The following is a 14,619-nucleotide window of genomic DNA, read 5'->3' as shown; positions in this document are numbered from 1 at the left end:
CGTTCGGGCCGTACTTTAGTTTCCCCCTGTCAGTGTACAGTTCTCGCCACAGTGCTCCGCGCCCCGCCAGTCCCTGACTCGGCAGGATCGAAGTGCTCTGGAAGAAACTCCAGCTCCCTCTGAGCGATGGATTGGCATTGGCTCTGCTGCAGTTTCAGAGCTGGTGGCAACAGTGAAATCTATACCTTTGCTCTGGTTAAAATAAAGAAACGGATCCTCTACTGAAGCATTCATATGAGGCTGTACGCAATAACAACCAATGTGTTCAAGTAGGAGCAATGCCTTTAATGGTTAAGAGCGACCTGGGACTTTCACTGCTGACAGCCTGAACCCTGACTGTAGAAATATTACCAGGCTGAAACAGGAGAGGCGCTCGCGTGTCCGGGCCTTCTCATCTTAACTGGGGCAGATTGCTACGAGTAGCACTATCAGACCCAATCTGATTCTCCCAGTCTTTTTTCTTCTTGTGCTTCAGTGCTCATGCAGCACTAGGTTTTATTTTAAGTCGAAAAATCAACAGCACTAAAAGAAATGATCTAGCGCATGACTATGAAATTGGAACGCTGGCAAAGTCACTGAATAAGACAAAATCACCCGTTTTGTGCTCACAGGAGATTTGTGCCTCTTCAGGGATTCGTCTTCCGGAGATCCTGGGGAATAATTTAACAGGCGAGTCGTCCAGCCTCTGCTCTGCTGATACAGGAAGCATCTACTGCTGTTCCCAGAGCTGTTTACGGAGGGCTGAGCACCGTGTGTGGTTAAGTAATAAAGACTGGGATGTCAGAGTTGAGACTGTTTTCCCGTTTCCCTGCGAAGAGATGGGTATCTTTGGGAATAAGCATTCCTTCATGGTTACATATTATTTCCATGAACCTTCTGGATTTGACCTTTGTGGTACCTTTGCAGTCATAATGAAAACATGCAAATGTAAGAAAGTTAACAAACAAGAGGAGGCCATGTGGCCCATCTGGCTGGTTTGGTCATTAATCCTTAACAACAAGGCTGGGTGGCTTGTTCCAGACTCCTACAGCTCTCTGTCCAAAGGTTCACTTGGTTTTAAATACACTTTCACAGGGCTTCTGCTTGTGTCCTCTGACTCCGGTTTCCCTGTTGACTTTGTCAGTGCCTTTACGGATTTTGAATACTTGAATCTAGTCCTCCCTGATAGCAAGAATAAACAGTTTAAATTATTTCAGCCTGTCTTTTGTTCCTCCTTCTCTGGACTGATTCCAATAATATAAAAAAATATATAGTTTTATAACGTGGTGACCAAACTGAAATTTTACACAATATTCATTAATGAAGTCTTACTTGTAAATTGTACAATTTTAACAATTATTGATTTAAATTCTTTATTTTTAGTTGCTACAATTGCTAGCTAACATGCTACCAGTGTTTGGCTAATAATTGCTTCCTTGCATTGTTTCAAATGACATGTCCACATAAACACTTGTCTACATTAAATGTGACCAGATAAGACCATTTGCCCATCATGAATTTTATTTAAATCTGTTTGAATTGAAGGTTCTGTGGTGTGTTCTAAGCCTCTTATTTTGATATCATTTGCCTTTAATTCCTTTAATGCCTTTGTATGGGAGCATACATGGAAATAAGCATTTCATTGTACCTGTGCATGTGGCAACAAACTGAGCTGAAACATGGCTAGTTGACTCACCTTACTAGCATGAAGGTCATTGACCTAAATCGGGAAGCGCAGGGGTGCGAGTGCAGATCCCTGAGGTACTCCGCTAATGACATCACCCCTGCCGGACCTCCACCCCGATCTCTACTGTTTTCGTTCCAGGTCTCAGTTAAACACATGTATTGCATTATCTGACACCTACAATTTTAGAATTAACCTTTCATATAGCATTTTATGAAAAGCCTTAATATAACATATCCTATGGGCTGTATGTACCTCTAACTGCTATCGCTTGCTCAGAATGAGCAATGGTCGTCAGCAAATTTACTTTTCTACATTGACGCTATTGCCTTGTGTTAAGTCCTCGTTGTGATTTCCGTTGCCTTACATCAAGTCAGATTTATTGATTTACCTATAATTACTTTGTCACCCCTCTGATGGGGTGCTACATTAGCAATTCTCTGGACTCGGCTTTGCCCTGTCGTGAGCGACTGTTGAATGTGTTATGTTCCTGGCCTCTGTAAATATCATCACTTGGCTTGTTTCCTTAAGGATAAGTGGTAGGGTACCGTCAGGGCCTGGGTACAAGGAAGTACTGGTCCCACTGGGTTTCAGTAGCAACAGGTTTTCATTCCAGTTCAGCTCTTAATGACTTAAATCAGCTCATTACTGACTTGATGGAACCAACTAACCAGCTTCTCCCAGCTCTTCAGGTTCTTGAACAGACCCAGAAGGCCGATAGACACCTACAGACCTGTAAGAGTAGCTGAAGCAGGTGTATTTCTGTGCCAATGCTATTTCATACAGAAATGTGTCTTTGCTGAGCCTAGGGCTGTCGACAGTTTTGTCCTTCGTAAATACCCAAGTGAAATAGTCATTTCAGAAATAAAAAAATAAAATAGCCATTTAACACATAAGACAAATAAATCCCTGCCATCAACTGGCATCTAAAAAAGACGAATACAATAAGAAGGAAACGGCACAGAGGCAGCCAAAGTTCGAATTGCAGTTTTATTTGAGAAAACACCTGAAGATGACTTTGCCTGCGTACTCCTGCGGCCTGTCTTCCAAACAGCAGATCAGCCACAGGAGACCGCAGAGCCGATTTATATAAAGGACTCCGAATTATGTAGCCTTGCCTGAAACAATTCATTAGAAAAAAAACAATCTCCATCTCGAATAAACCTCTTCTGAATAAATAAATAAATTAAAACAACAGTAAGAATCTGAGAGTTTCTTTACACGTGGAATCATTCGCTATACAGTAGACAGCGTGGGGCTCCAGAACAACGTTCAGAAATGTCGTCAGACTTCATTCTTCCCAGCAACACCCCAGGGCACAACCGCCTCACCAGACCTGCGGCCGTTCCGCCCGCTCCATGGCAGAACTTTGCTCCAGCCAGGAGCTTCTAATTGATGGAGAACTGGACCGCGATGAGCTTTCTCAAAGTCCCGAGGACGTGGACTGGAGGGCCCCCAGCATGGTGAGTGACAGCTGTGCTCTGGAGGATTGCTGGAAACCCCAACACTACAGTCACATTGACCCAGCAGGAATTTACATCATTTATAGTGCAGCTCCGTTTGTGATGAAACAATGAGGTTTATTCACGGCGGTCTGACGTTCTTGATCTTAAAAGCATAGCAGTACGGCTGGTTTAAATGTAATACTGATGCTTTCTGAGAGATGGTCAGGTTACAAGCCAAGGTTACACACTGAATTTTTGAATGATAAAATATGGATACAGCTGTGTGAAAGAAGCTATGTGATTAAAACTTTACATACAGTGTATATGTTATTTTGTTTCTATTTGAGACAGGAGATCTAGACCCTCTGGTGTATCCCCCGCAGCTCAGCCTGTCGTGCTGGGACTCCTGCCCGGGTCCTGCACACTGTTTTCAATCCAGGTCCAGCCTGGACCAGACCAGGTGTTTGAAGTTGCCCCCTAAATCAATATTAAAACTGCTAACAGGCAATGAACGCTTCACTACCTTACTTGACACAGTTTATACCTGAAGAATGACAAAAATACACTAAAGAAGATCTCCTTGAGTCTGAAAACATCCATTTCCAGTATTTGCACAATTGACATACTACTGTTATGAAGTCACTGATGGAGAAAGAACACAAACACCGCTGCCTGGCCTAGCTGCTCGGAGAGGGGTGCTGGTTAATTAACAGGGACACCTAAGCTGTTGTAAAACTTTAACTAGTCCCAGGTGTTTAGTATGCGTGGAAATTTAGGCTAAGGCATTCTGGAACAGCAGGACGTGCTGTTTAAGCAGAGGCAATTAGGAAAAAAACATTGATCTCTCTTGCTTAATATTACCTCTATTTTCTTTCCGATTCAAGGGCAATTTCATGCACGAGGTCTGTCTTGAACCTCCTGGCAGGAGTATTAATCTTAGTCACTTCCACACAGTAGTGCTAGATTATTCTGCAGGTGATTATCTTTTTTCAAAAAATACACTCAGTAAGTACATTTTAAAGGACTTCTTTTACCATCCTCATTCTTCTGAGGCATGCAGATGTAACATATTTGGATCTGAGGGGAGATATCATTTGTCTGCCCTCAGCTGAAATTCTTGCAGAAGAGTTGGGAGCACTTTGTCAGGGAACATGGGGGAAGTATTTCAGCGTTGCACAATGCTGAATGGCCCATTGCAGGAGCAAAGTGTTTAACTTGCAAATGTTCCCATTTTGACTTAGAATAAAAACACTTTATTTTGCTGTAGACCAACCAGTCTAAAACAATTTGAGGAGCAAGACTGGCATCGAATTACAGAGCTTGAGAGACAGGTAATGAAGATGGTATAAAAGAAGTCATTTTCTAGCACTGTACAGGTTTTGACACAAGCAGATGAGACTGGAACACAAGAAGAAGAGCATCTTTCATAAAAACTAAAACTGTAGACTGAGAAAGGGCTCTTATGACACAGACATGTTTTTTTATAAACACTGGACAAAACAAAAACAAAATGAAGCATTTGTTACAGGGAAAGCCACAGATTCTGAAATTGCCGAATATATTGATAGTTAAGATGCCTGTCTTTTCCCCCTGTGTAAACACCAGTTCTTATCAATGACAGTCAAGACGAGAGTGGGGCTACTTTCACCCCCAAACTCGTAGCTGTAACCGAGAGTCATTCTTCTACAAAACCACCATCAGTGAAGGAACAGGGCAAAGGAAAGATGAAACTGCTAAGCACAGAAGTGATGAAATTAAACTGGAGCGTCTCGGGACTTCAGCTCTTTCTCCTGGGTCACCCGTTTACACCTGGATTGGCGGTTTTAATCTATCTAAATACTTTTTTTGTGGGGAGTCGGATGGATGAGACGTTCTGAAACTTACAGAAATGTACAAGTTTCCTGTACTTGAATTTTAAATTACTCTGTGCTGCGTTGTTTGGCCTTGTTTTGCTGACTTCATGAAATAGATTGTTAGAATTTTGTTTGGCACTAGATCAGACAAACGTCACTGTGTCCTGATGCAGCAGGAACCACAATAAAGCACTTTGAGAGAGAGAGAGAGCTCATCATCAGAGTCTCTTGGTCCTTCATGAACACCTAGTGAAGAATATCTGAAGGAATAATTCACAATCAGATGTGGTGAAACAGCAGGGTATGTGCTATCCTAACGTCCCGACAGACAACAGTTATTCTGTTCTCTGTGATTCGTTCAGACACCCAGCTCGGAGCCCGAGACCCTTCAATCTAAGGTCACAGTATTAGACAAGTTGGGAGTTGAGCTAGGTACAGTCGGTCTGACAAAGGGACTTTGACTTCTCACCAGTGATTTCACTGATCTTTTATATAGAAACAAATGTTTCACTTGTCAGCTCCTCTTTGATCCTGTAGCACTGTTCTTCTGAGAATAATTCCTATCCATTCGTGCCACTGCTGGTACCACTTTCTGCCAGTTCCCTGCTGACAGAAACAGAGGCTTGGACACATTCATGGAAACCAGTTTCAGTTTAAAGGAGAGATGTGTAATAAAAAAGGAAAGGAAACAAAAAAAATATTTTAAAAGTGTCTGTTTTTAATGGGGAATGTGGGCTGTACTCCACTAATCTTGTTTGTGCCTTGTGGGCTTCTATATGTGTTTTAAGAGCCTTTTCATGGTCCAGGAAACAATGACACAAACCAAAGCATAAACTGCTTTTTTCCATTTTTAATTTCAGTAAAGGAATCCTAGACAGATACTGTTTCTAGACTGAGAGAAGTGAACCAGTAACTTGAAGTCTAAGTACTGCAACAACTCCGGCAGCCAGGTACACCAATTGCGGAAGTTTCTTTTTTAAAATCAGTTCCCACCTTCCTGCAATGCTGGTCATTATACCTGGTGCTCTGATGACATAGTTGTTCTCTGGACTGTGGTGTCAGAATTATCAGCAGGACAAGTGCGGGAAAAACCCAATGAGCTAGATGGGTCGCATGGCCTCCTGTCATTTGCAGACTTTACGTTTTTAGGACAATTTCAGCAGACAGATTCATTAGAGGGGGGCAAAGACAGAGTCTCTATATCACAGGTGTATGCATGGTCTGTTCTGACATTTCTTCCATTTGTGCATTAAGCCTACTATTTGTGATCGTCTGGCTCAGCCTGAACCAGCACATAGAGACAGAGGATGAAAAAATGGAAATACCGGAGTAAATTAGGGACACCCGGTTTATTGACAAAGCAAGGGTTTCCACACAGATGTGAGTCCCGCGTTAACTAAGCTAATGTCCCAGCATGCTTAGGCTCATGTACTAAAATGCTGCACAGGCCCATGTGCCAATTATTATGGGTATCATGGCTGCAAGTGGACTCAGTGACTTTGAAGGAAGGGTGATTATTGGGAACTGCTGATGGTTCAATAGCAAAGGTGTCCAAGGTGACAAGGTGATCTCTAAAAGAATGACATCACTGTCACAGGAAGTGCTCACTCCAGTTTCATGGTATCTATGCATTAATTCACAATGCAAGACAAAGCTGGCAGCAACTGCAGATCAGTTGACTGCCAATTTCACCCGGGACGCAAGCAGCCAGTTTAATCCAGAACTGTCCGCTGAGAGCCCACAGAGCAGGATGCCATCATCAGGCGGCAGTGTTCCAACCGCTCGGCACACCTGGAGATGCACGTGTGAGTCCAGTGCTGCAGAGAGCACGGGCTATGGAGTACCGAGCAGTGGAGGAGTGTGATGTGGCCAGATGAGTCATCCTTCACCATGTTCTCGACAGACAGACAAGTGCACATGTGGCACAGGCCTGAAGATCCCTTCAGCCTTGAGCGCTGGGTTCCTACAGTGAGGGGTTCTGGTGGTTCTGTAATGCTGTGGGGCCCATTTGTCTAATGAGTTAACTGGGTTCACTCATTCCCTTAGATGGCAAGGTCAATGGTCAATGCTAATCACAACTTAATGGTCCATCTTCACCCCATGGTGCAGCACTTCCTTCCTGCTGGGAAGGGTGTCTTTCAGGATGACACGCCCCCATCCACAGAGCACACATGTTGCCCAGCGGTTTGATGAGCACCACACTGGTGTTGTCTATAGATGTGGTGACACGACACTTCTCATTGGTTTTCCCATTACTTTTTCCACTACCTGCGTCCTCCTCTGGCTGTGAAGTCATCCGGATTCTATTTTCTCCGAGATGAAATGTCAGAACAGTTTTATCACCTGCAAGTACTAAAGTACTTTTAGCTCATTTATTGGCCGATTGCAAGGCAAGTTTTATCGTGGCAGGACTGTATGAATGAAAGAAGTTGATAACTTCCTTTGTGTGAGCTGCTGTAGTAGTAGTGCTAACTAGCACCTGATGCGCAAGACAAATGGAAATTTCACAGCTCTTGAGTTTCACACAGAAGGAGCTGATTGAGGTTCCTCTACAAGAAACTCCAGCCTGAATAGAACCAAAAATGTCTTAATTCCCTTTGAATATCAGGCCTGCTGCAGTATATTATATGATATCACCTGAAGTACAGCAGACTGCAGAATGCATTCACAGTACTGCAAATTTGACCAGAAGCCATTTTGTATATTTATCTTGGGCTACAAGTAAATGAGATACAGATTTGTAAAACAAGAGCGGTCTTGTAATCATGGGGATTTTAACCTGCACAGACAAGAGGCCCTCGTGGCTTCCAGAGTGAAGCACCGCGTAAGAGATAGGGGTAGACGAGCTGTCGATAGAGACACAGGGAGCTGATGCCACAGGGCAACAGACACACAGACCTACTCGTGCCCAGCTCACCCAGGGGTAAGACATCTCTCAGAGACGTGACCCCAGTCTCCCACAGACAGGTGTCAGCAATTATATCCTATTTACAGATCATCCATTATGGAAAGTGTAGAAAAGAAAACAAGAGAAACAGCGCAAACCAGATACAAACAACAATAATAATATTACTGACAGAGACTTTTATTTAAAAAAATTCTGTTTCCGACTGCCTGGAGAGCTCTCTTTTTCCACAAAGTCATTTAAATAATCTTTTGTTTTGCTGCTCGCAGCAACTTCTCAAAAAAAAAAACCAAAACAAACAAACAAACAAAAATCATTAAGTTACAAAGAGAAAGACATTGCCTCGTCATGAAGGCAGGGGTTCGAATTCTAGGTGCTCAGCCCTTTTCAGATGAACCGGCCCCTCGGTCCATCCCCTGTCCAGCGGACCGGACCGGACCGGACCCTCGGTAGGGGAGAGCGCTCGCACCCTCGCCCCGAGCTGCTCTCTCGTGCCCCTGTTTCCAATCACCTCAGGTCGAAAACAACCTGCCCTGATATGTCTTAGTTGTCCTTTCGTTTAGTTTGACCAGCGCTGGCATTCCTCTTCCAGCTTTGCGCTGGCTTCATCAATCCTATTTCCTTTTGCTTTTCTGTCGTATTTACACAATTTTACATTTGTATTTTTTTTTGTAAGATGCCCTGGGTAAATGCTTGTGCTGAGCAAATAAATAACAACAATAAAATACCATAATTTTAGGAATAAGGTGCTTTTGTTTTCGGTGGTCTGCTGAATCTATGGATTTTTGGAGGCGAAACGATTCACTTTATAGCAGTGTGCTGTTACTCACCATTAACCCTGCGTCATGCTCTCTAATGGGTCGATAGTGAACTAAGCAGAAGACATTTGGAGCAGGAACATACAAACAGGTGGACCATGAAATGATTATTAATTGACACCTAACACACTTTATCATGGGACATCCGGGGCTACGCACACTGCAGTGGCCGCCCGAGTCTCCAGAAGGTTTGGAAGTCACGGAGAAAACCTATAGTACAGCTGAGCTGTAGTTTTCTCTCTGGAGAGAAACACTAGTCAAATTCCTGTAAACCAGCAGTAGTCCTGTTTTTTCGGGATTGGGGTTCAGAAAGGACCCGTCCTAGCGTCCTGAATTTCAGAGAGAAGGTGACCACCCCCACTGTGACCATCCTTGAACAAGCAGATATAAAGTAAAACTTCTCCCCCCGACCACTCATGAGTAAAACTTTTAGGGAAATGCTTTAGCCACCCTGGAACTAATGATACCAAACCAGGGCCCAGACGCTCCCGCAGGTCTCAGGACTCTGTGATTGAACCCCTGCGTCGATGACAGCTTGCGACGCTCAAGTACCGCCGGTTCTCAGTCCATCTTCAGGTAGCTCGGTGTGGAGTAGTTGAACATGAGGAAGTCGAGCTTATAGAGTTCGTAGAGCTGTGCCTGGTGGCGGGAGCTGATGTTCTGGAAGAACTCGGCTGTCATTTCGTCGGTAGTCCGGGTGGACTTGGCGTAGGTCGGGAACCGAAGGTAGTCGCTCACCCCGGCCAGCCGGAGGATGTAGTTGGAGTCCTCTTCCAGGGTCTCGTACTTGCCCACCAGGTCGTAGTGGATGTGGCATGGGTGGCAGAGGGAGTAGACCGTCTGCCAGTGCTCGTTCAGGGGCCCCTCCTTCTGCGTGGTGGGATCCACCAGGTAGCCCACAAACTCCTGGAACTTGACGTCGCTGCCGTTGTGCAGGGCCTCCTGCGTCGCGTTCTTGCGGTGCCGCCGGATGATCTTGGTGCCGAAGCGCTTGTGGAAGGAGGTGTTGTACTTGAGGGTGAACTTGTTGCGGTAGGCAGACACCAGCCTCTCGAAGGGCTCCCGCACGAAGAGGAACTTGAGGTAGCTCTTCAGGCGGTGGTTGATCTCCGGGATGCTGTACTGGTTCAGCGTTTTCAGGTTGGACGGCACGTGGGCCTCGTTGGAAGGGATGTCCATGGGGTCGCTGTATTTGCCGCGCCCCGTCAGCACCATCATCACCCGCTTCCAGTTGGTGCAGGCCACCTTGGGCACGTAGCAGTAGATCATCTCATGGTCCTCGTCCACCACCATGTGCTTGAGGTCGCTGGGCGTCAGGACGCGCCGCTTACGGCTGGCGGCGCTGTAGGCCCGGCAGGTCTCCGCCACTTGGTCCCGCCGCATCTGGTGCAGAACCGCGGTGCCGGAGAACTCCAGCTGTGGGAGACAGAGAGAGGGAAGAGGCGGCTGAGCCTGGCGGGAGGCACCACGCTTGACGCAGGCAGGGATGTGGAGGTCAGCTGGAGCGTGCCACACGTCCAGGGCTCACATCGCTCCCAGTCAGCCAGGACACCGGTCTGCGGCCTCTCTTCATCTGACCTGCGCCGTTTCAAACGTGCCTTAAACTAACCTTTCTAGGTTTGGCGAAAGGAAAAGTGTTGTCAGTCTTAGGAACTGCTCTGAGCAAAATGCAAGCATTGTGATTCTGCACAAGGAACCTTTATTTCTTTGCGCAGTACGAAGAAAAGAGTTTTACCAGTCAGCTGTTCTGGGCTCATAAAGGCCGCTGCTCCGATAACGTCAAGGAGCTGTTATCAGCTGCCTGCAGGGAGCACCGCACAGCCAGGCCTGGATCTGCTGTGCGCTCTTTCTGTGTGCGGAGCTCCGCTCTTTCATTTCCTCAGATTTCCATTTGATGATAAAGACTTCAGCGAACAAGTCTAAATTTCCTGGAAGTAACAGTGCTTTCAGAAACACTGACACAACACAAGTGCATCTGATTTGCAGGCTAAAGCTCATCTAATCAGACAGACCCCAAACAAAACAAAATAATCAAACTATAATTATTATTTTTTAGACACTCCACACAAAATGTACCAGTACACTCCCCACGCACCAGCTCTCAGTGGGGAGGAGAACAGAATGATGAAGCCAGTTCAGAGATGGGGATTATAAGGAGGCTGGGGGAAATCTGGCCAGGACACTGGGGTTAACACCCCTGTTACATGAAGATGACAGAATAGGTAAGATTAATTTCCATCAATTACACAGTAGCTTGCTAAAATATGTCAAGGTATTTGAAATAGCTGAAACTAAGTGTGACAGGCTCATTCCACAAGACAGAAACTCAGTCCAACTCCATCAACTCCACAGAAAGCACTTGATCTGCACCTCAGCCCCAGCTCAGCCCCAGCTCAGCCCCAGCTCAGCCCCAGCTCCTTCCCAGCTCCGCCCCATTGCCCAGTGGGCATGTTTTGCTTTACTCAGTGATTATTTTCCTTCTTTGCACAGAAGGAATATCACTTTCCCTTGCAGAGACTGCGGCCTGCCCTGAGCGAGTGGGGCTCAGCTCCGAGTCTGTCCCCAGTCTCCCAGGCGTTACAATGCCCCTTTCAGAAACAAGATTAAATATCACGACTCCTGTAAAACAGGCTCAGCAAATCCACAGGGGCTGCAGAGGAGGTACTACAACACGGAGCTGAGGCTTAACGTGCTTTAATAGATTTAAAAGATTAACATTAAAACTGTACGTTCTTTGCTTTCACTGCAGAAACCATCATTCACTCAACATTTCTCAAAAGAAACATTATTCTTTTACATGCTTTGGGCTGAAAGGGCTAAAGATCATCACCTGACATGACCTTTTAAAGCACAATAAAAAAGCGCAGACAAGCGCAGGCCAGTACCCCCTCTTCCTGCTGGTGTTTTACTAAACCCCTGGTGGGATCGTACAGCAGAAGCAATGACAGGGGCAGCAGAGAGAGAAGCCTGGCCTGTCCCGATTCAGGCAGGACAGCTTCTGTCAGAGGCAGCAGCTCTGCAACGGCAGGACAAGGCTCAGGGTTCAGAACTGAGTGTCGAGAGCAGAGGAACTAGAATATAAGAAGAGTTACGAGAGGGAGGAGGCCATTTGGCGCACCGAGCCATCTGGTATTTTGTAGTGAAATGATCAAAGGATCTCAGCCAGCTGTCTGCTGAAAGATGCCAGGGCATCGGATTCGATATCATGGTTAAATCTACGCCTTGTCTCAGAAGAGAGCTCTGAATGATCTGGATATTTTCGTTCACAAACACAACAGAAAGCTGGGTATCCCCACTTTGGGGTCTTCACATTTTTCCAAGCCTCTGTACTGTATATACATTTTTTCGATTTTTTTCTTTTTTTTTTGTAATAGCGCCCTGCATTCCTTTACGAAGATTCAGTTCTTAACCAAGGCGAGTGCTGATCTCGCAGAACGCGCTACAGTTCTGCGGTCTCTGAACGCACAAGGTGCAAGGACAGCATGCCCAAGGACAGGGGCGAGGACAGGACACAGCTGAGGCGCTGTGTGGTAAACCCTGGCCCAGAGTGAAGAGCGCCACCTGCTGCTCCACCAACACCACCCGCCGAGATCAGGAGCAGATACCTGTACCTTCCTCCCCTGCGGCCGCCAGCAGCAGCAGCAGCAGCAGCAGCAGCAACAGCAACAGCATTAACAGGTCCTGAGATGTAAACAATGTCACAGAGCTCCTGCAATCTAACAATCTGCATCTACAGTTCAAATTCAACATTGTACCAAGAAGCCAAAAGTTATTTTTCATTGCTGCGACCAATGCTTTTCATACGTTCAAACTATAACACCAATGGCTTTTTTCCTGGTTAGAAAATGGTAATTTTCTTTCAGTGCCTTTGTGGGCTTTGAAGCAAAAGGGGAATTAAGTATGCATTTAACCTAAAGGCATAAAGATTTCAAAATGTCAGCCAGCCCTCCGAGGAACTGGGCGATTCAATTTAGAGCATCAGTCAGCAGTAAGAACCAGCATCTACCTGCTCAAATCTCACTTGATGAAAAGTGTTTTCAAATGTCAAGAAGTGCAGCAGCTGAAAACAAATATGCTACACTGCTAAGCCAGAGAAACAATTCTCGTTTTAATGGGATTAATCCCATTAAAATATCCCAGGCAAGGAAAATAACAGAAAATGTGTAGACAAATACAGATAAAGGGACCAAGAGAAGTTTGATGAACCGTAATATTTATTTTTTTTACTCCTCCACCTCACATCTCTCCAAAACACAGAACTGAATTCAGGGGAACCTTTACTAGAATAGCAGGATTAACACTCCTGCTATTACGAACAGTTCCAGGGATCCTTAATGACTAAACAGGCAGGACCTGAAGATATTTAGAATTACATTCTCCTCTGTCTTGGGCATAATCAGCACGTTTTTCAATAGTCTGCAACTGTTCCATAATTTGACTTGTACTCTATGTCTTTTGAAAAAGTGGTGGCGATGAGCCCTCTTTGGAAAGGCCTCATGGGCGCGGTGAATAACTGGACAGCTGATTCTCTGCTGTTGCTTGAGTTCGCTCTCAGCAGCACCAGTGGAGGGGTCTGTGCACACAGCCTGCGCCTGCTTGTCTCCAGCAGGAGGAGTCCTGCCACTTGGCTCAGCCCCTCCTGCTGTACTTCACTGAAGGACACCGGCTCTTGGCTGGGAGACACCAGCTCCTTCTGCCCCCGATTTCGGGAAGACGTATTTGAGGCCCGAGCCCAAACTGCCGGCACTAGTCTTACAGAATGTTTGCCCAGATCTTTCCAAAGTACTTGTCTTTCCCTGGGTTTTCCTGACCCTTCTCTCCAGGCGGACACAAGGACAGCATGGACCAACTGCACCTGTGGTCTAAAATTTCACTCTTGCCAATTGCATTAACAATTCAGGTTGATCGTCTCGGAGACGTAAGTTGAATGTTGGGGCTGTGTGATTAAACACTCTCATCCCTTTAAGACACTATACACTGTGGTCTGGTTTTTGTCAATAAATACATTCATGCACCTGTATAGAAAAAGCTTTCTGCAGTTTAGACATTGTTTGAAAGTGGTTGCCAACATTTTCATTCCAGATTACTATGGTCAAGTCATCCATCTAGATGACCCTTGAATTTGCTCTTACACACTCTGCTCTGACACTGAAATGGGTTAAAGTCTGAAAAGCCATGCAGTGCTCTTGAGATATGTCTCAAAGCCCCTGACCACCTTCTGAAATCCAGCATGCGAAACACACAACACTTCTGATCAGCGGGCGCACCACAGTGTAACTCGACAGAAATCCACTTTTGGGCTTTTACTGATGCTCGAGTATTACAGTATCTGACTTTTGGTGCATGAAGCAACAGATTTAAAGCAATTTCAACAGAAAACCATTAATCATCACAGTATTCTTAAGGGCTTCAATTTGTGTAAACCTCAGCCCTGCAGCAGGTTCCAAGCGGTTCTGATCTGGAACACTTGCTGACGAGGCAGTCGAAGAGTTCCCTGCAGGTCTCATCGGACCCCAGCAGCACGAAGCACTGCGCAGCCCACAGCTCCACCTCACCTGACTTCACTTCAAAGCAATAAAAAAACTAATATAAAGTATTTTTTAAATGCTCAGACCAAATCCCACGACATGATTTCCATGCTGATTGTACTTTTCCATCTGTTCCTAGTTACTGTGCTCACCACAGAACACCAGACTGGCATAATGAGTAACAGGACTTTAAAGTTTGTAGGTTTTAAAACCCATTACTTAAAAGTCCTCTTATTCTTTCCCCCAGTCTAAACCTCCCACTCTTGTCCCTTAATTTAACCAGCCAAGAGGAATTCTCATAAAGGCGTGACACAACAACTGCCTCTTTCAGAGCCCTGCCTGACTCAACCTGTCACGAGCCACGAGCCCTCAGACCAGGACAGCGTCTGGAGACAGCGGCCGAGGAG

General features: G+C 45.6%; 1 protein-coding gene across 1 annotated transcript in view; it reads right to left on the bottom strand.

Moving 5' to 3' along the window:
- Window positions 1-2,637: 2,637 nt before the first annotated feature.
- chst11 (carbohydrate sulfotransferase 11) overlaps window positions 2,638-14,619 on the bottom strand; it is a 51,864-nt gene continuing 39,882 nt past the window's right edge. The window contains exon 4 of the mRNA XM_088922635.1: window positions 2,638-10,100. Within this exon, the coding sequence (XP_088778761.1) occupies window positions 9,246-10,100 (855 nt within the window). The 3' untranslated portion in view covers window positions 2,638-9,245. The remainder of the gene's footprint in view (window positions 10,101-14,619) is intronic.

The sequence above is a fragment of the Atractosteus spatula genome, chromosome 8 (assembly GCF_055471065.1).
Source record: "Atractosteus spatula isolate fAtrSpa1 chromosome 8, fAtrSpa1.hap1, whole genome shotgun sequence".
NCBI classification, from domain to species: Eukaryota; Metazoa; Chordata; class Actinopteri; order Semionotiformes; family Lepisosteidae; genus Atractosteus; species Atractosteus spatula.
Note: the sequence above shows the minus strand (reverse complement) of the source record. Positions and strands in the feature narration are given on the sequence as shown.